The 23,160-nt window shown below is 42.4% G+C and overlaps 1 protein-coding gene across 5 annotated transcripts in view; it reads right to left on the reverse strand.

The window, feature by feature from the left end:
- Positions 1–2,832: 2,832 nt before the first annotated feature.
- LOC148474296 (catenin delta-1-like) overlaps positions 2,833–23,160 on the reverse strand; it is a 68,557-nt gene continuing 48,229 nt past the window's right edge. For 3 of the 5 annotated variants that reach the window (XM_088458823.1, XM_088458827.1, XM_088458826.1), the window contains 6 exons: positions 13,929–14,043; positions 11,256–11,334; positions 7,475–7,522; positions 4,752–4,831; positions 4,039–4,120; positions 2,833–3,295 (listed from right to left, as the gene is read on the reverse strand). In XM_088458823.1, the coding sequence (XP_088314949.1) occupies positions 4,058–4,120; positions 4,752–4,831; positions 7,475–7,522; positions 11,256–11,334; positions 13,929–14,043 (385 nt within the window). In that variant the 3' untranslated portion in view covers positions 2,833–3,295; positions 4,039–4,057. The remainder of the gene's footprint in view (positions 3,296–4,038; positions 4,121–4,751; positions 4,832–7,474; positions 7,523–11,255; positions 11,335–13,928; positions 14,044–23,160) is intronic. The other 2 variants (XM_088458825.1, XM_088458824.1) reach the window with 2 other exon arrangements.

Genomic DNA, 23,160 nt, shown 5'->3' on the forward strand with positions numbered 1-23,160 from the left:
ATCTGCTCTCTGACCATTCCCATTGAACCATTGGAGATTAATCTCTGCCACAGATCCATTGTCTTGCACTTAGAATGCACAGATATCAGTCTTCGTTTCTGCCTATTCCGACTATTGCCCTGTGTTAATGATAATATTACCATCTACATTCCATCCCAACATTAGACGCTGCTGCTTATGAAATAACTGCAAGTCCAAACCATTTTCGTTGGGGAGAAGGGGGTATATTTAGTAAAGTGAGTTTTTAGAAGTGGAGATGTTGCCCATATCAACCAATCAGAATCCTCTTATCATCTAGAAGGTGCTAGTTAAATGTTAACATCTAGAATCTGATTGGTTGCTATTAGCAACCTGTCCAATTTTAAAAACTCTTTAGTTAATATACCCCAAGGTCTCTACCTACACACATACAGAAAAAGTAGCCTATACCAGATTTTCAAATTTGTGTGTAAATGAAGACATCGCTATCTAGTAGTCCTCATCTAGTCCTACAAAATAAAACATGATGTAGCCATGTATGAAATACACACACAATCTCAAGCCTTTTTCTACAATCCATACAGATATGAGCCATGCAGGATCACCAACAGCCGCAACACCTCTATTCCTGATTATCCCCTAGAGCAGTCAGTATCTATACCAGTGTTCTCCAACCTTGGTCCTCAAAATTCCTAACCATTCAGGTTTTAAAGGATATCCATACTAGAGTACAGATTAAATCAATTGAATGAGGTCAAGTCACCTGTGCTAAAGCATCGATATCTTTAACACATGGGACTGTTAGGAGGCGTTGGGGGACTGAGTTTCGGAAACACCTATACAGTATAGCATGTACAAATATAAATCACATTAAAAGTATACCATAGCAACATATAAACACACACACACACACCTGGTTACAGGCTCCTTTAGCATGCATGAAAACTTACATCATTTGTATGTACTACTTACATGCAAATGTATATAGAACATAGTCTGCATGCACTGTTCTTTACATGTATTTTTGAACATTTAACAACTTTAATCCACACTGACTCTATATCTCACTGTCTCTACATCACACAGCCTCCACTCCAGTTTACATCTCAATTATTACCTTGTCCACAGCATGAACACCCTTACTTCACACAACCCCCATATTCTATGTCCACATAATCCTCTACTTTATCCGTCCCTCTCTTCCCCCTCCTGTTTCCTCCACTTGCTGTTCTTCCTTTTTTTCTCTCATCAGTCTGCTTCCAACCCTCTGCTTCTTTCCCCCACTTCTCCTATACCTCCACTCTCAACCACCTCCCTCCATGGTCTTGTTACCCCACTACTAAGCCCCATTCCCTCCTCGTTCTGTCTGTCACCTCCAGGGCTGCCAAGAGAAATTCTGGGCCCGGGTACTGCAACATCCTGTGGGACCACATCATGTATGGCTGCACCCATTTGTGAGTGGGTCTAGCATGTGAGATGCACCCACTCACAGGAGCATGGCATAGCACCCAGCAGCTGGAACTAAAGTAGTCACTACTGTATTAGGATGGCGGGACAGTCCCATAATAGCTGCATTTCTTGTCAGGCTGTATATAGATGCTAAAATGTAACACACAAATTAAAGTGCTTCTACTTTACTTTGTACATCTCTCATGTAAATAACACAAACAATCTATTTTCTATCATAGAGATAGATGTATGAAGGACTTAATTTTTACATAACATCAGGTCGTCTTATACACACACATTCCGCAGCACATATCCTAACCCACTGCTCCATGCTCCTTCTTCACTATCTACCCCTCTGTGTCGCCCCTGTCTGTCTGCCCTTCCCCTTTAGAATGTAAGCTCTCACGAGCAGGGCCCTCATCCTCACGTGCTTCTCCTCCCCCTACTTATAGTATAATTTACTCCTAACTCCCTACAATGGCACCTACCACCTGGTTGCTCATGTCCTGCTGCTTGTGTTTTGCAGCTGAGTTTATAACCTTGTCCTTGTCCTGCATTGTTTTGTATTACTATTAACTGTTTTTCTTGTGTGCTCATTTATGTACTGTGTAAGGCGCTGCGGAACCTTTGTGGCGCCATATAAATAAAGGATAATAATAATAATAATAATGTACAATTTATGACTGAAGAGAGGGTTTCCATAACCATGACTGACCCTTTATCCTACTTCCCAATGAATGTATAGTACCATGAGTGTGCGCAGTGTGAGAAAGGTACTGACCGCAGGTATGCACTAATAAAAGTAATGTCAGAACACGGCTACTGCTTGTATGACATTTATAACTTTGCAGAGGTGTAGTAAAGAACTTACCTATTTCTATTGTGGAGAATGTATGACCAGCATAATGGTGCATTAATGTCACCCCTGGACCTTGCACTACCATGGAAAAGATCTGGACTTTGACATGTCAATCCTTTACTATAGATTTCCTATGGGATTCAAGTGTACAATCATAAGGCTTATTCTTGCATAAAAAGAGTATCAACTGCAGTTTTAAAAGATTGATTTTAATTTCCAAATCTCAGCTTTGACCTTGTTTTAAGTTCATCCATTACTCAATTGTAGGGGTAAACTGTATGTATGTCACTAGAACATGCTCACAAAAATGATGACGAACTGCTACGACATTTAAAGTAGAACACCAACTTGAAGAAAGTAATACGCCAGACATTTTCTTTTTATTACGATTGTCTTAAAAATTTTATTTATAAAAAACACAATCCTTGGCATCAGATTGTTATGAAAAGGTTTGGAGGGAAGCAAGATGGGGGTCGGGTCGGGGGGACTCCATTACACATCCACCTCCCTTTATCCCCCAAGAAAAGGCCACTGGTGATTCAGAGAAGGAAAAAAAAAAAAAAAAAAAAAAAAAGGGAAAACAAAAATAAAATTAAGTGTCATAAGAGGGACATGTAACCAGATCACCCAGGAAAAAAAATAAAAAACAAATAATAAAGCCTATAAAAATTAGAAGTAGGTGGTGCCAGAACAATTGCACCACAATTATCTGTCCTGAAAGACTGTTAGTGTCGCAGTATCAGCCATATCATGATATGTTAGTGTTCCCATATTTACACTGTCAGTCTGTTACTATTGCGATATTCCAGTGTTATCGCGTCTCCTGCGCCTCGTGTCCCAGTATACCGTAAAGGTCACAGCAATTTACAGTCCACAAATTATCTCCAGAATGCAGCAGAGAGACGAGGGTAGGGGGGATTGAGATCGGGAAAGACAGGCAGTGGGGGGTAAAAGATGAAGCATCCCTGGTCCAGTATCTCTGAAGATCACTCAAGCATGAGCATCACCCTGCAAATAAAAGAGATGTTAGAGACAGGACATACATTACTGAGCAGTGGCTCCCAACCAGTGTGTCACAGCACTGGATTACACGTGGTCTTGTCTGATGTCTCTAACACCACTATTACTTCTGGATACCTTTTATCCAATCACGACACAGCGAGAACGAATGCTGCTTGTTTTCAGATTTAGTAAACCTATGTTACTTGTAATACAACAAAGTGAGTATTAAATTCAGGGCGATGGACACAGTGCCCCTAGACGAGCACAGGCCAGTAATATGGCTAATATTCCTTTTGCTAATAATAAAGGCGTGCGGGAAAAGTAGCAATGTTTGGTATGGTAATAAGCTATGGTGTAGGCCAAATTGAACCCCTTAGATAGTAATTATTAAGCGAGCCACAAAGCAGGTTAGTAGTCATTAGATGCCATGACTAGTACATAGTCTGATCCTTTGGAATTCCCATTTGCGGTGGCACCAATGAGGAGATAAGCAATGGGCACACATTGGGAAAGAAGAGTTATGCTGCACATTCACATTACTTCTAGAATTACAAAACTGTCCATGGGATTATTATACAAGTTGCTGAAGTTGTGGATGCAATTTCCTTTTACAAATACTTGTGTTGGTTCTAGCTTTGTGTACCGCAACTTGACAAAGATTGGAAGCCACTGAACCCACAAACTAGTGACATGTACATAACACACCATGGACGAATGTAAGACAACCACACACAGCTTGCGTTACATACACATGCGAAAGATGAAGGGTTAGACTGGTTGGTCCTCAGCATCCCCAAGATCCAAGGAGCCCCCAGCACTGTAAGACCTCTCCTGTGATAGAGAGCGTTCGTAATGAGATTAGGATTGCGCAAAGCAGTGAGGAAACATGAATGCCTAAGTCTATATTAAACACCAGTACATGCCACTTGCCCACTGTACACTCTCACCATTCACTACAACTTGAAATCTTCTAAAGATCATCTTTGTTCCCCATTTGAGAGTTTGACTTCAAACATGAAGGTAAAAACTTTATTGCAGCTTTCTCAACCAATAGTACTACAGTACATCCTACTCAATCCACTGACAGCTGTAACTCCTCCCACATTGTAGGACAATGTCCTGATGGGCTCTTGTACAGTTCCTGTGACATTAATGGACCCTCCCTTTTGCATACAACCAATCCACACAGCGCATTCCTGCAAAGCGGTCAGTCATTATGCCTGCTCCATTGCAGAAGTACTCCCTAATAACATGGCAAACACTTCGTGGATATTATTTTGCGTAGTGGCAGTGCCTACCAAATGGGCATTATATATAGGGACCAACGATTATTTTAATTCGTATTCAAGATGCAGTGAAAGTCAGTCAGTGGATCATACAGTAGGGCATAGCACACAGTACACATGTACAAACCATGAAAGAGACAAAGTAAATAAGACACCACACGATGAAAAACACTTACTTTGAGAGGTTCCAGTTCGGAGAGATCCCCAGAGCGGTTTAGGTGACGAGTGCTATTTTCCCCATTGTGTGGATATGGTTCTAAGAAATTAAAAAAAAAAAAAAAAAAAGCCACAATGTAATGGGATAATATTCTGGGCCGCCTGTACATTAATCTCACCTCTGCAATGTAGAAAGATGGTTTCTTCCCACATTATAACAAATTAAAAACTATAGTAGCAAAACTGGGGAGGAACAGGAATGGCAAATATATTAGGAATAAATTATATTCTATGACACGAGGACAACACTCATGTTAGTAGTTTGCAGTGAACACTTACCATTCCCCAGGCAGCGAGACATTACCCCTTCCTGTTTTATACATCTTGCTACATATTTTGGCACGTTTGGGCTCATCACGTTTCAGAATCAACGTTCACCATTAGTAGGTGCACTACCATTTTACTTTTATTACAGAACACTAAATTGTTTCTATAAATACTATTTATTTCATTATAAAACACATGACAAAGCAGATGGATCCAAAACAGGATAGAGATGTGTTTTTGATTAATAAAAAAAATAAATAAATTTAATTGTAAAACGTGTGAGTATTTCTTTATAATCTCCACCAAGAAACTTTCTGGTTATGCACTAAAAAAAAAAAAAAAAAGTCTTCTGAATAAATTGAAAAACTGGTAATGGGCAAATAGGATTTTTGATTCTCACTATTAAATCATTTTCTCCTAATCCATCTGGGGAACAGTGAATACCATGGGGTGTAGAGGGTAATGTTCAAAGAGCACTCACTTGTACAAACTAAACTTGTTTATGGCCTGCCTCCTCTGTATTAGTCACTTATGGCTGTATTTATATAGCGTCCTACTCCAAGTATAGGCTGCATTTATTATAGGAGTGACTAATACATACAATGATATCCAGCCACATTATTAATACCAATAAGTCTCCATATTAGCACATGCTATCTGCGCTTCCTACTCCATTGCATAATATGGGGGAAAGGCAATTGCCTGCGATATGAAAGCATCGGTGAGATTCCGACGAGTCTGACAGCTTTTTAAAGAGTCAATAATTTAAAAGCAAAACCAGGCTCTTATTTCTGTACATCGTTCCGAGATGGTACTTGTACTACTTACACATTTTTCTCATCTAAAACATGGTCTACTTAAGCCTATTCAACACATTAAAAACATAGAATCCTCAGAGGTTTTGATTACATAGTTTCAATATTCCATGCTATACACAAACATGTAATAAATAGTCCACAATCACCAGGTATATAAAGCATTTGACACACAAGACATAATATACACACTACATGGCAAAAAGTATGTGCACATCCGATAATCACACCCATGTTGAAAGTGTAATTCCAAAACCATGGAATGGAACCAATATGGAGTTGGAAGAACAGCCTACACCCTTCCGTGAAGGCTTTCCATTAGAATCCAGAACATGGTTGCAGGGATTTGCAACCAGTCACAAGTGCATTAGTGATGTCTGAAACTGAAGTTGGGTGATGAGGTTGGGTTCCCAGCCAGCATAACAATTCATCCCAAGATTGTTCAGTGTTAAGGTCAGGTCCCTGCGTAGGTCAATCAATTTCTTCTACACCAAGGTATGCAAACCTTTTTTTTTTTGATGACCCTCACATTATGAATCAGTGTCGCAATTCTGTAAAATCTCACTGTATGCTCTAGTATTAAGATTTTCTCTCACTGGAATAAAGGGTCCCAGTCCAAACCATAAAAACAACCCCAGATCTTTATATCTTCTCCACAAGACAGTGGCATTCGACAGTAGGCATTTGGCAAGGAAGCCTTTTCTTGTCATGCAACAAACCCAGAAACGCCTGTCAGATGGTGAAACATGTTTTGTCACGCCAGAGATTACATTCCCACTGCTTAACAGCCCGATGAGAAAATGCTTCACGCCACTGTAGTCGAGAATTCGCATTGCGCATAGTAATCCGAGGTGCGTGTAGCCACACACAGTGGACTCAAACGGCGAGCTCCTATATGCTCTATGTCACATGACTGTCAAATGTTCTGCCAAACTGGAGCTATCCCCAAACTGACTTGATAAAAATATATGGCATCCTGTGACAGTGCCACACTGAAAGTCACTGAGCTCTCCAGCACAACTTATTCTGGAACAAATGCTTGATAATAGACATTGCCTGGCTATGTGCTTATGTTTGACCTCTTCCACCACTACCTTGGCTAATCAGGATGGGTGTTCATATACTTTGGCCCCGTGTATATAAAAGCTCATGAAAACAACTTGGCCAATTTGTCCAAAATGCCAGAGCTACATTATACCTAAAGCTTCAGTCAAATCATGGAGTGTTAGAATTATTGAGGTCATTGCAAATTTACAGAGACAAAGTCAATAGACATATACAGTATAGACATATATATAAACACAAAGCACATAAAGCACATGATTGACAATCAATAAGAAGTTAAAAATTCTCAGACTGTTAGGTGCCCACTAATATACGGAACAAAAATTAAGACGGCAAGTGGAAAGGTTTTAGTAACTATTATTAAGTGTAGGAACAATTATTGCAAAAGGTAAATTAGTGCTGTTAAACTGAAGAGAAAAAAAATGAAAAAACCTAAGCAGTGATTGATAGAAGTGGTGTAGCCACTGTACACCAGAAAGTGGGAAATTAGATTGGTAGAGGAAAGAGATCGGTGTTAAATGCGCAAAACATGTTACCTGGTCTGAATTCATTCATGGGAATGTCAACAGTCTCAGACTTTTTATCTAGTAAAACCACAAAAACGCAAAGCTTTTAATTCAGAGCAAAATGAAAGTGATTACTGTATCAATACCCTTGTTTATTTATTTTTAAAGGACCAAATATTCATAAATCCAGATTTTCCAGTACAAACCATAAATGTAGATTGGAACTCACAAAGCTTCTCATATATATATATATATATATATATATATATATATATATATATATATATATATATATATATATATATATATATATATATATATATATATATATATATATATATATATATATATATATATGAAAGTAGCTTATATGTATGTATATTTATGTACGTCTGTGTGCGTATATATTTGTGACCTTTTCATTGATTTTATTAATTACCTTTTAGGTGGCCTAGGAAGCAAGATATTCATACATCAGAATAGAATGCAACTTTGTAAGGTTACTGACAAAGAGCAGGACCATTATATACCAAAAAAAAAAAAAAACACATTTATGCATTCATAAGTAAATAAAGATAAAATTCAATGTAAGGAAATTATAAAGGAAATACATTTAGGCTATGGCAATAATTGTGCTATCTATTCATTAAATGTGATTCAACTGGGGGAATCTGAAACTAACAAGGACATGGGTATACTGGTGAACAATTAGCTAAGTAGGAATGGATAGATTTCACATAGACTAGATGTCTTTCTTGCAAGTAACTATTACACTGGGGAACAAAAAAAAATATATATATATTTTTTTTTGCAAAGGATTTAAGATCAGTTTGAGAGTACTCGCAGGTCCTATTTTCGCTATAGTTGAATTGGCTCCAGTTTTCAAATTAATGAAACATTGTAAAATGTTATTTTCTCCATTTGAAGCACCTTACTAGTCTAGGCCTGCTTTACTTAACAGAATCGACTTAGTTTTGCTTTTTTAATAACTACCCTCTTTCAACCATAAGAAGAATTTGTTTTATTTGTGATACCATAGCTGGTAGTCACGTTTGAGACACAGCACATTCAAATCTCCTCACTAAGGCTGGGAGGAGGCGTGGCAATGCACTGCTGAGCCTGCTGGGACATTCTCAGACCACAGCCACGCCTCCTCCCAGCATACAGAGTGGAGCACCTCCTCCCACCTGTTCCTTTTTTCGGCCCTCTCTCCCTGTCCCACCACAACCAATTTCCCGCCGTTTGGGCTTGTTTGTTCAGTACATACTCGGCTTTTGTTGGGAGTTAGCAATGAATGTGTGAAACAAAACGTTTTCGCCGTAAAAATTAGTTCTTCTCGTAGACGGTGTACTAACAACCCTGATGTTTTGTGTTATATTTGTGGCAAATATAGTGCTGCAAAAGAAAGAAAAAATATAACTGTATTCGTAAAACAAGCGTATCTGGCATGTTTTGAATGTCACATAAAACAGCAAGACTATTTGGGTGCCTCAAAGTTTGTAAAACCTGCGGAGAAGCACACCGCAATTGGACTAAAGGACTTCATTTCGGCATACCTATGATGTGGTGTGAGTCACTTGAGTGACTGCTATTTTTGTACTGTAAATGTGAAGGATATGAACAGAAGAAACGCACATGGGAATACCCAAGTATGAATTCTGCAAAAGATACCACATAGTGAAGATTTACCTGTACCATAATTCAGTTCTTTGTGCAAAGTTGAATGTGATGTGGAAGAAAGTTCCTCTATGCCAAACAAATTCTCAAAAAGAAACTAAACGATTTAATTCGGGACCTGAATTTATCGAAAAAAGGAGCTGAGCTTTTTAGGATCCAGACTTCAAGAAAAGCACTGCCTTAAACCGGATGTTACTATAACGTTGTAACGAACTAGAGAACAAGCCACACTGCCATTCTTTAGCCAAGATAACAATCTTGTGTATTGCAACAATATTCCGGTCTCCAGATGATGGGTTTACCAGAATATTGAGCAAAAGACTGGCGGCTTTTTGGATAGTTCTAAAAGGAGCTTAAAATGCGTATTACTGCACAATGGGAATAAATTTGGGCCGATTCCTATCGGTCATTCAACAAAACTTAAAGAACAGAATCAAAATATCAAGTTAGTCTTAGAAAATTGCTTTTTCTCAACATCAGTGGTCTGTTTGTGTCGATTTAAAAATGGTAAACTTTCTTCTTGGGCAGCAAAAGTGGATATACTAAATATCCTTATCACATATGCTTATGGGATAGTTGTGCAAAACAAAACAAAAGCACTGGCAGCAAACCGTTTGGCCTCAAAGAGAACTTATGGAGAAGGCATCATTCATGAGCCCTTAATGGACAGGAAAAAAAAAAATCATACTGCCGCCTCTCCATATCAAACTGGGTTTAATGAAACAATTTGTAAAAGCATTGGACAAGTCAGGCGAATGTTTCACGTATATTTGTCGAACATTTCCATCTCTTAGTATTGACAAATTAAAGGCAGGAATTTTGACGGCCCACAGATACGGAAACTGGTGAAGGATCCAAATTTATCTAAAGCATGGCTGAGTTATATATCGCTTTCATTTAAAATGTTTTAGGCAATCACAAGGCAGACAACTATCATGAATTAGTCCACAACATGCTAAAATGTTTTGAGAAAGTAGGTGCCAACATGAGTATTAAAGTACATTTTTTGTACAGCCATTTAGATCACTTCTTGTCCAATCTAGGAGATTTAAAGCGAAGAACAGGGTGAACGGTTCCAACCAGGATATTCAGATAATGGAAGATAGATATCAAGGAAGGTGGGATCGCCACATGATGGCCGATTACTTTTGGAGTCTACAGAGGGACTGCCCACAACAAGAATACAAAAGAAAATCCTACAAAAAACGGTTCTCATAGCCTCCTAACACTTATGTAATTATCCTGTGCCTTTTTATAACATTTTACGAATTAAATGTAAATCAAAATAAAAAAAAAATCTCAACTATTTCTAACATTGTTTAATATAAAAAGACCTACACATATCTCAAAAACTAGAGCCAATTGAAAAATAAGCACGGCATATTCAGGATCAGGAGCACAAAATTAAATCGAAATAGACTCTTAAATCCCTGGCAACAGATTGACTGTTCACCAGTGTTATTAATAGGGACTTTGGAAGCAAAGGGGAGCAGAGAACTGTTGTGGCAGCTGGAGATAGAGTCGAGTGTTTGAGAATAGGCAAAAAGACGTGCAGGTTTCCAGGAGTATGGGAAAATATTTGTGGAGAGGAACAGGCTGAAGACTAGCCAAGTGCCTAAAAGCAGTGAGAGGTATTAAGAGAAAGGAGTTTGAAGACCTCAGACTTTATTACAGTAGAGAAAACCCCGAGTGTGGGTAGGTGAGTGGATTTAAGACTGGCTGGTGATGTTTCTGCAGATGGCATAAATTTTCCCTATAAAGGGAGTGGCGAGGTTGTTGGCAGTATGGGAGGAAGGGACAAGTGGTGTGGAGGGCAGGACAGGAAAGCATTGTTGGTGACAAAGCAGCAAATCCGGGTTGTTGGACATAGTGGAGATTATGCTTCATGTGCAACCAGGAAAGTACGACACCAACTCAAACACCTTGATAGTTACCTGGATGGGGAGCGTAAGTGAAGGAGAGACCTGCAGGAGAAGTGGTGTCAGAGGAAGGGTTCCATTGGTTTTGGTAATGGAATGGAAATGAAGCCATGAGAGTGGAACAGGTGAATCTGTCAGTTTGGGTGGTCAGTGTGTTTTATGTTCATGCTCACTGCAAGAAGATTTTACTTTGTGTTCAGTATTTAAAAACTTACCATTCTTTTGGTTTCGTTCGATAAGAGGGAGAGTGCTATCATCAAAGCCCGGACCTCGCTTTGTGCCAGGAAATGACACCTTAAAAAAAAAAAAAAAAAAAATTGAATAAAATAAGAACCACTAAAAACATAAAAGCAAAAGAAAAAATAGGTCTATTATAACAAATGACAAACTGCATGGCTTATGAAAATTGAAAATGAGCTTATGACGAATGAACACTCTTTCCATACCAAGCACACTATTCTTCTCATCTCTGAAGAGGTAATTAGCCTGAAAACATTTTTTTTAATAAAGTTGTGGGGTGCTTAGAAATGAACGGACGCCCATAGAAAAATGTCTAATGGGGTCCAATGTTCCACAAACTTATTTCTAGAAAACACAAAATCACGTTAAAATTTTAAAAGCATTCAGAGAACAGAAGACAAATGTGTTGCCTTCATCCTATTAGGGGACACTGGACCTCTTGGGGACCTGCCACTATAAACAGTAACTACCAACCATGGACAAATACAACATATAAGAAATGTGTGGAGACAGGAGACCTGGCGGCTGCTCAGCTGGGGCTACATGCTATATACTGTCCTGGAGGTAAAACTAGAACAATGTACCCTTCACCTATCCTGGAGCAGGCTACAATGCTCAAATGGAAGCCTGGCAAATTACTGAAGCAATCCACCTAGACATTTTTTGCTTGGAGGCCGGACAACCTCTCATGAGCAAATGACAAAAAAAAAAAAAGTTTACACACCGCAACGTTCCTATATAAAATTTTCCCAAAGCCCTCACAATGTTCAGAGTGAGGAGGGCCCTCTGCTTCAAAGACCTATAACAGTCTAAAGCTGTAATTGCAATACAAGGGTTTACATGAAATTTAGTAACCACTTCCATTTGAGTCTGGAAGGCTAGCTCAAAGAACAGCCCTGTCTTCAAGATAGTGGGGTTATGGAGACTTACAGAACATCTCCCAAAGAATTTATCCTCCGGTAAGATCAGTCTGCTGACGGGTGTCGAACAGAAGCCTCAGTAAGAACCACCATTGGTTCATATTTTATTTATCGAACTTAATGACCCTACAGTGAGATTCCAAGCACTCGAGCCTGCAAGCAAGGCCAGGGAGGCCCACCTTAGCCATCAGCATAAGGACTGAAAAACAGACTTCGAACCATCTACTCCAAGGAGGAAACCATAATCTCCTGCACATATGTTGCCAGGTTTCTAGCCCGAGCCAGTTTGACACGTGGTACTGTTACAAAGCACAAAGACATAGCATGCACAGGGATAAGCTGCAGCAGATGAAGGGGGGATATAACCATCGTTCATCTATCGGGGACTAGCTATCTAAAACGGTCAGGTTCTCAGACTACTGGTAAGACTCGTCAGCTTGCATACCTCAATAATGGCAGGCGGTGCATGAGAAATACTGGAAGTGCCCCTTTTATTGGGCAGGACAAAAAAAAACTAAACTAATGACAGATGCCAGCAAGTCTGTGGTCACTAAACATCTATTACCTCTCCGCAAGAGGCGAATAGAAGATGAGAGCTAGAGATCACAGTAGCACCGTGCATTCTGACAAGCTTCTCTCTCCGATACTGAGAGAATACCAAGGAGGTAGTGAGGGGTTCAGCAACTTCCCACAGGGCCCAGCACATGACATTATCACCATCATTACTGACAGTTCTGCAGAGGGTTGACCGTGCCTCGTGGAAGAGGGCGTATCTGGACAGTACCTCCTACTTGAGCAGAATCCTACAATACAATAAATGTACTCACTGCAGGTGTGTAGGCCAGTGGCTCCCAAACTTTTTTGAATCACGGCGCCCTAGAGTATCAACATTTTTACTCTAAAAGGTGCTTGCGTCACCTTTGGGTTCAGTTATGTGGTGGCTGACAGGGCTGCGCTTCTTTTTGTCCACATATTTGTTGATTGGCAGTCATTAGCACAGGTTTTGCTCATCACACTGACTAAAAATAAATTAATTTAGTACTGGACAACCAACCCGAGGCCCCCCTGCAAGTGCCTTGAGGCACCCCAGGGTGTCACGGCCCATGAGAAGAATTGGTTGCACCTCCAGTGCACAGTCTGTGCTCTTCACGCTGCACTCGGGGGCAGCACCATGGGAATACTAGTACCACCCCCACCAGGAGACCATTCTGGTATCTTCACCCAACTTCAGGCATCTGACCATTGCAGTGTAGAGAATCCTGAACGATTGTGGAAGTGAAATGGTTAAAAATAAATACAAATAATGATGCTGCCGGGGTTTAGTGAGGGAGGGAGTTTCGCGTCTGTGTAGAAACGAAAAGTGCCCGCACTCTGCTGAGTGTCTATACAGCCAAGGCCTCCAGTGTTCAAGGAGAAATGCAAGTTTTACTATAAAGACTGTTAATTTTCCTGAAGTACAAAAGAGGCTTTCCATGAAACGATTAATACTTTATAAGTAAGCAAAAAGGGGGAGCAAGAAAAGGCTAGTGAGCACATCCAAGCACTAACTCAAATGCTAATCCTCCGTTTTTGTTGTATTAAGAGTTTTATAAAAATCCAATTTGTTCCACCACAAAAAAAAACAAAAAACGAAGAACAGATAATGGCTTACATAGTAGCTCCTTGTTAAAACATACAAATGCAGCAGATCTGCCCAAATGAAAAGTTGTGTATTTGGGATGACCATACCTGGAAGTCAGTCTTTTTCCATCCTTCTTTTTCCAGTGGTCTCCGAAGCTCCTTAAAACCCCACACAGTCTGAAGGCAAAGGCCAGCCGCACGGATCTCTCGGTCAGATCGGCCACTGTGCAATGAGTATATCAGTCAGACTGGGCAACCAAATTTAAAATGTTGAATTATTTTTTGACTGTTCAATATCAATGTAGAGACTCACTGATTTATACTGCCAAAACCTCTGACCCTTGCAATTGGTTCAAAATAAAAAATAAATTTAGTAAGAAACACAAACATTTGTAAAATTTAAAATGGGATCCATTGCATTAAAAATATACAAACGTCTCAGGACTCAGCTTCTTTATTAAGGAGGATCAGAGATGCAATAAAGTGTACCAAACATATATACAATATGCAGACACCAAGGACATTTGACCAGTATCTATAGTATTGAAAATGAAAACCATGACTACGGTGCATCTTAAGTAAAAGTACTGAATGTAACAGTGATAAATTTGTAGCAGCGCATGAGAAAATGAAACAAACATAATTTATCAGAATTGTAAAGGTGCGTACACACTAGACGATGTGCTCACTATAAAATATCGAGAGCGATCTCCCTTGAACTCTCCCCGGCAGCTCCCCTGCACTCCAGGACACGATATGGTGCTAAAAAGTGTCCATTTGGACCAACGATCTATCGTGCGTCCTTAACGATTTCCAGTGCGTTGTGTACGAGTTTGGCTTATCTGAAGATGGGATGCACGACCTGCGGGTACGCGCATTGGCAGTAGACACGCATGATTTGTACATATTTGACATGATTTGTCATTCCGATGTGTCGAAATCGGGCAAATTGTGCAAAATATCATCTAGTGTGTATGCACCTTATGTAAAATGATGAAAAACAGTCACATAATGAAACATAATGAAAAAGTCACATTACTGGTGTCTCACAAATCACTTCCCATAAATATTAACAGTGTGAATTAAATAAACATTGATAGCTAAAGGGCTATCAAAGAACAATTGTAAAAATGGCAAAGAAGAAAGGGTAAACCTTATAGCTAGAATGTAACAAGCACAAGGTGAGCCATCTTAACATTACCTCCATCTAATGCCCCTTGAGCTCATGTAGCTTGTACAGGACATGTGTACTATATAAAAAGCCAAGTGTTGCCCTTGTGCACTATTTACTTTTTCATGTTTCTTCTTTTTAATGTTTGCTTTAGAGCTCTGAAATGCTTTTATAATAGTTTCTTGGACACTTCAGTGCTGAAGGTTTTTAGCTGAACCTATTTCGCACTGGTCACATTCCAACATCAATATTGGGAATGTTTTCATGCAGTACCCACAAAAATGTCGTTTCAGAAGACTTTACCTTTCTTAGAGAATACCACTAGTCTTTTGGTCCTTCTAACAAAAAACACCCAAATCAAGTGAAAAAAAAAAAATTATTATTATATATATATATATATATATATATATATATATATATATATATATATATATATATATATATTTTATTTTAAAAAAATACCTAAATTTTGCACTTAGAAGATAAGCAGCACTACAGGTGCTAATGAACCCATAAGGAGTAGATATTGAATCATATTTGGGCCCGATTGGGTTGGAATTAAACAGCTGAGGCACAGTGTTACCCACCTATCGATTACTACCTGTAAATCATACCCCTATGGTTTGCCAATATTTTTTTTTTTGGTATGTACCATTCATATGGCCAATAATTATGTATATATATTAATTTACATTTTTTTATATACAGGCTGAGTCTCTCATATCCAAAATGCTTGGGGACCAGGGGTATTTTGGATAACGGAATATTCCGTATTTTGGAATAATTGCACACCATAATGAAATGTCTTGGGAATGGGACCCAAATCTAAACACAGAATGCATTTATGTTCTAAATACACCTTATACAGACAGCCTGCAGGTCATTTTATACAATATTTTTAATAATTTTGTGCATCAAAAAAGTTTGTGTACATACATGAAATTCATTTATGTTTCATATACACCCTATACACATAGTCTGAAGGTTATTTTATACTGTATTTTAATAATTTTGTGCTTTAAACAAAGTTTGTGTACATTGAACCATCAGAAAGCAAAGGTTTCACTTTCTCAGTCATGCCAAAAAATATGAGATATGGTAAGAACTTACCCTTGTTATCTCTATTTCTACGACGTCCATAGGGTTCCACAGGATACCTTGGGGTATAGGCGATGGCGGCAGACATCCAGGCACCACAGAGTTAAAAATCTTCCATCCTCCCAGGATGCACTGGGGTCCCTCTCCTATACCCCGCCCCCGAGCCTCAGGCACTCAGTTTCATCACAAGCCATAGGAGGATAAAAAGAGAGAAGGAAGTCTGGAACACACAAGAAATCACATTCTCACCAGAGGGAGACGGAAAAAACGGTGACCAGAGCAAAGCCCATCTGCAGTACAGGTGCAACAGGGTGGGAGTCCTGTGGAACCCTATGGACTTCATAGAAATAGCGATAACAAGGGTAAGTTCTTACCATATCTCATATTTTCTACTTCAGGCTCCTGTGCTGAGAGGAGAATCCGACCGCCCGACGGAAGCATCCTGAGAGGCGTAGGTATCAAAAGCATAATACCGTACGAAAGTATGGACAGATGACCACGTGTCTGCCTTGCAAAGCTGAACCGCTGAGGCGCCACGTCGAGCCGCCCACGAAGGACCCACAGACCTAGTGTTTAGTGGCTGGCCAACCTCTCTTATAGAAGCCATAAAGAACAAACAAAAAGTCCGACTTCCTAATAGCAGAAGTGCAGTCCACATAGATTTTCAAGGCCCGCACCACATCCAAGGTGGCCTCACCAACCGAAAGGTCCGGTGAAGTAAACGATGGTACAATAATTTCGTTGTTGATATGGAAACTAGATACCACCTTTAGAAGAAACCCAAGACGAGCGGGCAGCAAGGCCCTGTTTCTATGAAAAATTAGAAATGGAGGTCTACATGTGAGAGCTCCCAATTCCGAAACCCTTCTGGCCGAAGCAATAGCCAGAAGGAATACAGTCTTAATGGTTAGCCATTTCAAATCCACTGAGCCCAGTGGTTCAAATGGCGGTCCTTGAAGAGTCTTCAAGACCACAGCCAGATCCCATGGTGCCACAGGTGGAACAAAGGGAGGCTGAGTAAGAAGCACCCTTTGCATAAAGGTGCGGACATCAGGAAGCATAGCAATCCTACGATGAAACCACACTGAATGTGCAGACACCTGTACCTTCAGGGAAGCTAGGCGAAGACCCTGGTCTAAACCCGCCTGTAGGAAGGCCAGAATTCTGGACAATCTGAACACCTGAGGAGCATAACCTCTAGTGCGACACCACTGGAAGAAAGCCCACCACACTCTATGGTAGATGTTGGCAGATGAAGGCTTCCGAGCTCTCAGCATAGTGTTGACCACCGAGCTGGAGAAACCTCTGGAGCTTAAGAGGGAAGTCAATACCCACGCCGTCAAAGACAGACGACTCCGGTCCGGAAGAAGGCAAGGACCCCGAGATAGCAGGTCCTGACGTTGAGGCAACAACAGCGGAGTGTCCACTGACAGACTCTAAAGATCCGTGTATCAGTGCTGCCTGGGGCTGGAGCAATCAGCAGTAGCGTGCCGCCTTCTTGCTTGAATTTGCGTATCACTCGAGGAAGAAGGGAGAACGGAGGGATGAGGTACGCATACTGGAAGGTCCACTTGACCGCCAGAGCGCCCACTAGACAAGCCTTTGCGTCTCTTGTTCTTGACCCGAACATTGGCAGTTTGTTGTTGTGTCGTGAGGCCATGAGATCTATCTCTGGAAGGCCCCACTTGTTCACCAGTAGCTGACACCCCTCCTGGCAAAGAGACCACTCTCCTGGATGCACGTCTTGACGGCTGAGAAAGTCTGCTTCCCAGTTGAGAACTCCTGGTATGAACACTGCTGATATTGCGGTGAGATGCTTTTCTGCCCATACTAGAATGCGGGACACCTCTGTCAGAGCCGCCTGACTGCGAGTCCCTCCTTGGCAGTTTATGTATGCCATCGTAGTGGCGTAGTCCGACTGTACCTGCACAGGTTTTCCCTGCAGGACCCGTCTTGCTTGCTGGAGAGCCTTGAATACTGCCCGCAGTTCCAATATGTTTATTGGAAGAGCAGTTTCTACCGATGTCCACCTTCCCTGAAAGAAGTGTGGACCCATCACCGCTCCCCAGCCTGGCATCCGTCGTCAGAAGGGCCTAGTCTGCATCCCAAAAGGGGCACCCCTTGTTCAGGTTAGCAGTCTGTAGCCACCAGGCCAGAGATAATCGCACCTCCGGGGAAAGCACCATAGTCTGTGCCTTTATCCTTTGGGGCGAACCATTCCATCCGGAGAGGATCAGCTTCTGCAGAGGTCTTGAGTGAAACTGGGCAAACTCCACCATGTCGAACATAGATGCCATGGATCCCAGTAACCTCATTGCCGAGTGAATAGACACCCGGCGACTCTGCAGGCAAAGACGGACCTTTGCCTGTAACGCAGAGATCTTTTCTCCAGTCACCAAGATCCTCTGATGTTGGGAATCCAACAGAGCTCCTAGAGGGAGCATCCTTTGTGATGGTACCAGGGAGGACCAATTTATCAGCCAGCCGAGAGACTGCAACACAGAGACTGTTAGTTGCAGATGGCACTGAAGTTTCTCTGAGGACTCCGCCAGTAACAGGAGATCGCCCAGATAAGGTAACAGGCAGACTCCTTGCAACCGCAGGTGGGCTGCCATGACGGCCATAACTTTGGTGAACAGCCGAGGTGCTGTAGCCAGACCGAAGGGCAGAGCCTGAAATTGGAAGTGGTCCTTGACCACTGCAAATCTGAGGAAGCACTGGCGTGCTGGGACAATAGGGATATGCAGGTAAGCATCCTGAATATCCAGCGACACCATGAAACCCCCAGGTTCCATTGCTAAAATAATGGAACGTAGGGTCTCCATCCTGAACCGAGGAACCCTCAGAAATTTGTTGAGGGATTTGAGATTGAGTATTGGCCGGTAGGACCCATTGGGTTTCTGCACCAGAAAAAGATTGGAGTAATACCCCAATCCCTTCTGAGACAAAGGAACTGGCATGATAACTCCATTCTGGAGCATCGAGTGCAATACCTTCTTGAGTTCCCGGGCCTTGTCCCGATTGGACGGAAGGCCCGTGGTGAAAAACCGTCTGGGAGGCCTCCTGCGGAAGGAGAGGGCGTACCCCTGAGAGACCACTTCTCTGACCCATGTGTCTGAAGTGGTCAGACAACAGCTCCTGGCGAATTTCAGAAGTCAGTCTCCCACTTTGGGATCCCCCAAAGAGAGGCCCGTCCCGTCAGGCCGAAGGTTTGTCATCGGACTTGGGAGGAGGACGTCTGGTACTCCAAGCCGGCTTCTTAGGCTTTGCAGGTTTCTTAGCGGCAGTCCTTCGTGGGAAGGACTGTGCCCTGGACTTATTCTGCATTCTGTAGGGCCGAAAGGACGAAGAACCCGACCCTGATGGGACTGTAGCTGATGGCAAGCACGCGGACTTAGCTGCTGCTAGAGTGGCCACAATTTTATCCAGGTCAGGGCCAAATAGGACTTCTCCATTGAAGGGTAAACCCTCCAAACCCTTTTTGGAATCAGCATCCGCCTTCCAAGACAGCAGCCACAGGATACGACAAGCCTGCCGAGGAGATCCTAGACGGAAGCAAGCCCATATCTAACACTGTCTCATTAATGTAGGTAGCTGAGTCCCTTAAATTACCCACCAACTTCACTTGCTCAGGTGACAAGTTTGGGTCCAGGGATGCCTCCAGGGTATCAGCCCACTGTTCCATGGCTCTAGCCACCCAGCACACGGCCATAGCCGGTCTGGAAACACCTACAAGGGAATACCTAGATTTTAGACATATTTCACCTTGCGATCTGTGGGATCCTTTAAGGAGGACATGGAGGGTATTGGCAATGTAGCACTTCTTACTAGACGTGTGACGTGGGAATCCACTCGTGGCGGGGTCTCCCATTTTGAAAAATAAATTTTTCTGCAAAAAGGGTATGCGACCGCCATACATCTAGGGGGCTGGTAACGTTTACCGGGCGTTTTCCACGCCTCCTCTAAATGATCCACTAGCTGACCAGATAGGGGAAGCACCTTTAATATCCCTGAAAAAGGCATATTTTGATTTGGCTACAGGAGGTACGTCATCCTCAATAATCAAGGCCATGCACACCGCACGTATGAGGCCTGGTATATAGACCTTAGACTCAGTCTCTTTATTACGGGAAGTGTCTGGGTCGCACAGGTCCAACATCTCACCGTCACTTGTCGTCACATCATCCTGATCATGCTGAGGTTGCAGCTGACGCTTCTGCGGCCGCAATGACGACTCCCCTTGTAAAACATCCGACAGATGTTGCACAGAGGTAGACAATGAGCTAACCCACGCAGGTTCATGGATGACCTGAGGGGGCAATATCGGGAAACTCTGAGGTACTACCAACTGTCTGGGGAACCCCTGAATAGGGGACGACGACACCATAGACTGCTGTGAGACCCCCATCTGGGGAAACGCAGGGGGTGTCGCCAGCTGGCCCACTAGGGTTGTAAGTGCCTAGCAAAACAAGCCCATGGTAGCTCCTGCGCAGGTACATAACCCATCAGAGTTACCATCACCCTCTGCCAGTGGTACGAAGCATATAGTACACTTAGGCTGAGTGGAGAACTCAAGCTCAGTGTCAGACATCCTGTGTGACCCGGAGCTGTATGTGACAACCGCACTCACAATAAACTGTATAGTGAGGTAATAACCCCCTTGCAACACCGTACCGCAAGGGCTTTAGCAGAGAAGAAATGGATAGTTAAAAAAAAAAAAAAAAATTGACTGACAGTTGTGAAAGTGAAAGTAACAGGCAGCAGCTAGCATTAAGTCACATACAATGCAGAATACTAAAAACCCTGCACTATCTGAGCTTTATCAACTACACAGACCTGAGTCTGGTAGGAAACAGCGCTGCATACACTGACCTTGCACCGAAGGAGAGGTATGCGAGGGGGACCCAGACCACGATGCCGCTGTTATCAGCGTCCAGCAGCGCTTGCCAAGTTCAGAAAATGGCCACCGAGGAGCAGAAATGAGGCTGGTCCGGGGGAGGAGCGCATGCAGAAGCCTAACCACAGTGGAGAGGCCATGTGCAGCAGGGGGGGGGGGGCGCCGGCTGCCGAGCAGGGAAAGCGCGCTCCCCTGGCATGCATTTAACCCCTGGGACGCTGAACATTACTGTTTCTGTCCAGCCCGCTGTCCCAGGGGGTAGTGGAAGCGCAGGGATCAGTAGCCTGGTCCACACTGCAGCCAGTCCCCAGGGAGCCCCCTGCCTGGGGACTAAGGACTGTGTTATTCGGCGAGGACCTGCCGCGGGACCTCGCCGCTTACCTGCAATCCCCTTGAGTCCGGCCACAGTCCGGGCAACCGGGGTCACCGCTAGCTGTGACCCCAGTTACCCACCAGGATCCCCGGATCAGTACCGGCGTTCTGGTCCAGCGGGGTGTAGGAGCGACGACATGGACGTCAGAATTGACTGTCCATGTTGTTCACTCGTTAGGTGTGCAGCCACAGCTGCGTTGAAAAACTTCAGGGGCCTTAGAGACCCCCACTCTGTACAGTACATCCGACTTCGGCCAGGCACCGACGAAAAACTGAGTGTCTGAGGCTCGGGGGCGGGGTATAGGAGAGGGACCCCAGTGCATCCTGGGAGGATGGAAGATTTTTAACTCTGTGGTGCCTGGATGTCTGCCGCCATCGCCTATACCCCAAGGTATCCTGTGGAACCCTATGGAACCTGAAGTAGAAATATTCCGTATTATTCCGTATTTCGCAATATTTGGATATGGGAGACTCAACCTGTACTAAGTTACTCAAAGTCCATCTCTTCCACCCATTTAGAGATACCTACCCCTGATGAAGTCAAAACGCATAGGGTTTGCCAGTTACAGTTCCACTGATCAGTTGTGTGAAGATTCCCTCCCTACTGAGCTCACATCTGTTTAAAGGAGAGGGTGAGTCTCAAAAAAATCTCTACACTGGCCTTGGCTCATTGATTTATTGGATCTATGTTATGTGTTTTACCTTGTTTATGTGAACCAGAACTTTTAAATGTTGAACCTATGTTTTTAGCAAAAATGGCCTTTCTGGCCTTCTGTTGGGTGATTTTTTTTTTGGTGGAGGGTATATCCACAGGACCCCTCATGGTCTAATGCAGGGATGGAGAACCTCAGGCCCGGGGGCCGTATAAGGTCCCCGGAATTATTTGGTCTGACCCTCTGAGCTTTTTTCTGCTAGCCTCATCTGGCTAGCAGGGTGCCCAGAATGGTACCCTGCATGCAGAATCTATGCAGCAGTGCTGCCTGGAACGTCCTTACAGCTCCCCGAAGCGTACTCAGCATGCTCCGGGCATTGCTATAATCACTGGCGACTGTGGCCCCACCCGTGTAACATCACATGGAAAGGGCGTGGCATGCACCAGGCCCACGAATAATATTCTATTTATCAAAATGGACCTCGGCAGAAAATAGGTTCCCCACCCCTGGTCAAATGTCATACAGTCTAAAAGAATACCCAATTTAGAGATTTAGAGGAAGGACTTTTCACATTCAAGCAACCTGCTAACTCAAATTGTTTTAATTTGATTGCACATAGCGCACTTAGGAATAATATATATATCTATATATATATATATATATATACACACACACACACACTTTTTTTCACTTGTTCTGACTTTGTTAAAGGCACAAACTTACACATATTGTATACAATTACCTGCAGGCTGCGTGTCTAAGGTGTATATAAAACAATTGCATTCTGTGTTTAGATTTGTCCCATCCCCAAGATATTTCATTATGATATGCAAATATTCCAAAATACAGAGTATTCAGATATACAAAATACCCCTGGTCCCGAGCATTTTGGATATGGGAGACTGAAAGCAGGATTGTATGTATTTATCAGCGCCTGACTTTTTTTTTTAAGTTTATAAGCAAAAGACAATACATAGAAATGAATGGTTGCGCAATCAGGTATACCTCATCAAACACTAAAAAACCCACAGCATCAGATGGAGGAGATGCTGTTTTACCTTTTTAAGCTGAGATAGGGGACATCTGGCAATTAGATTCCACCCTTCAGTGGAAAATTACATTTTTGTGAAGTGTTGGGTGTGGTTGTCT

Source organism: Taudactylus pleione, unplaced genomic scaffold, assembly GCF_031769625.1.
Source record: "Taudactylus pleione unplaced genomic scaffold, aTauple2 ptg000854l, whole genome shotgun sequence".
Lineage (NCBI taxonomy): Eukaryota > Metazoa > Chordata > Amphibia > Anura > Myobatrachidae > Taudactylus > Taudactylus pleione.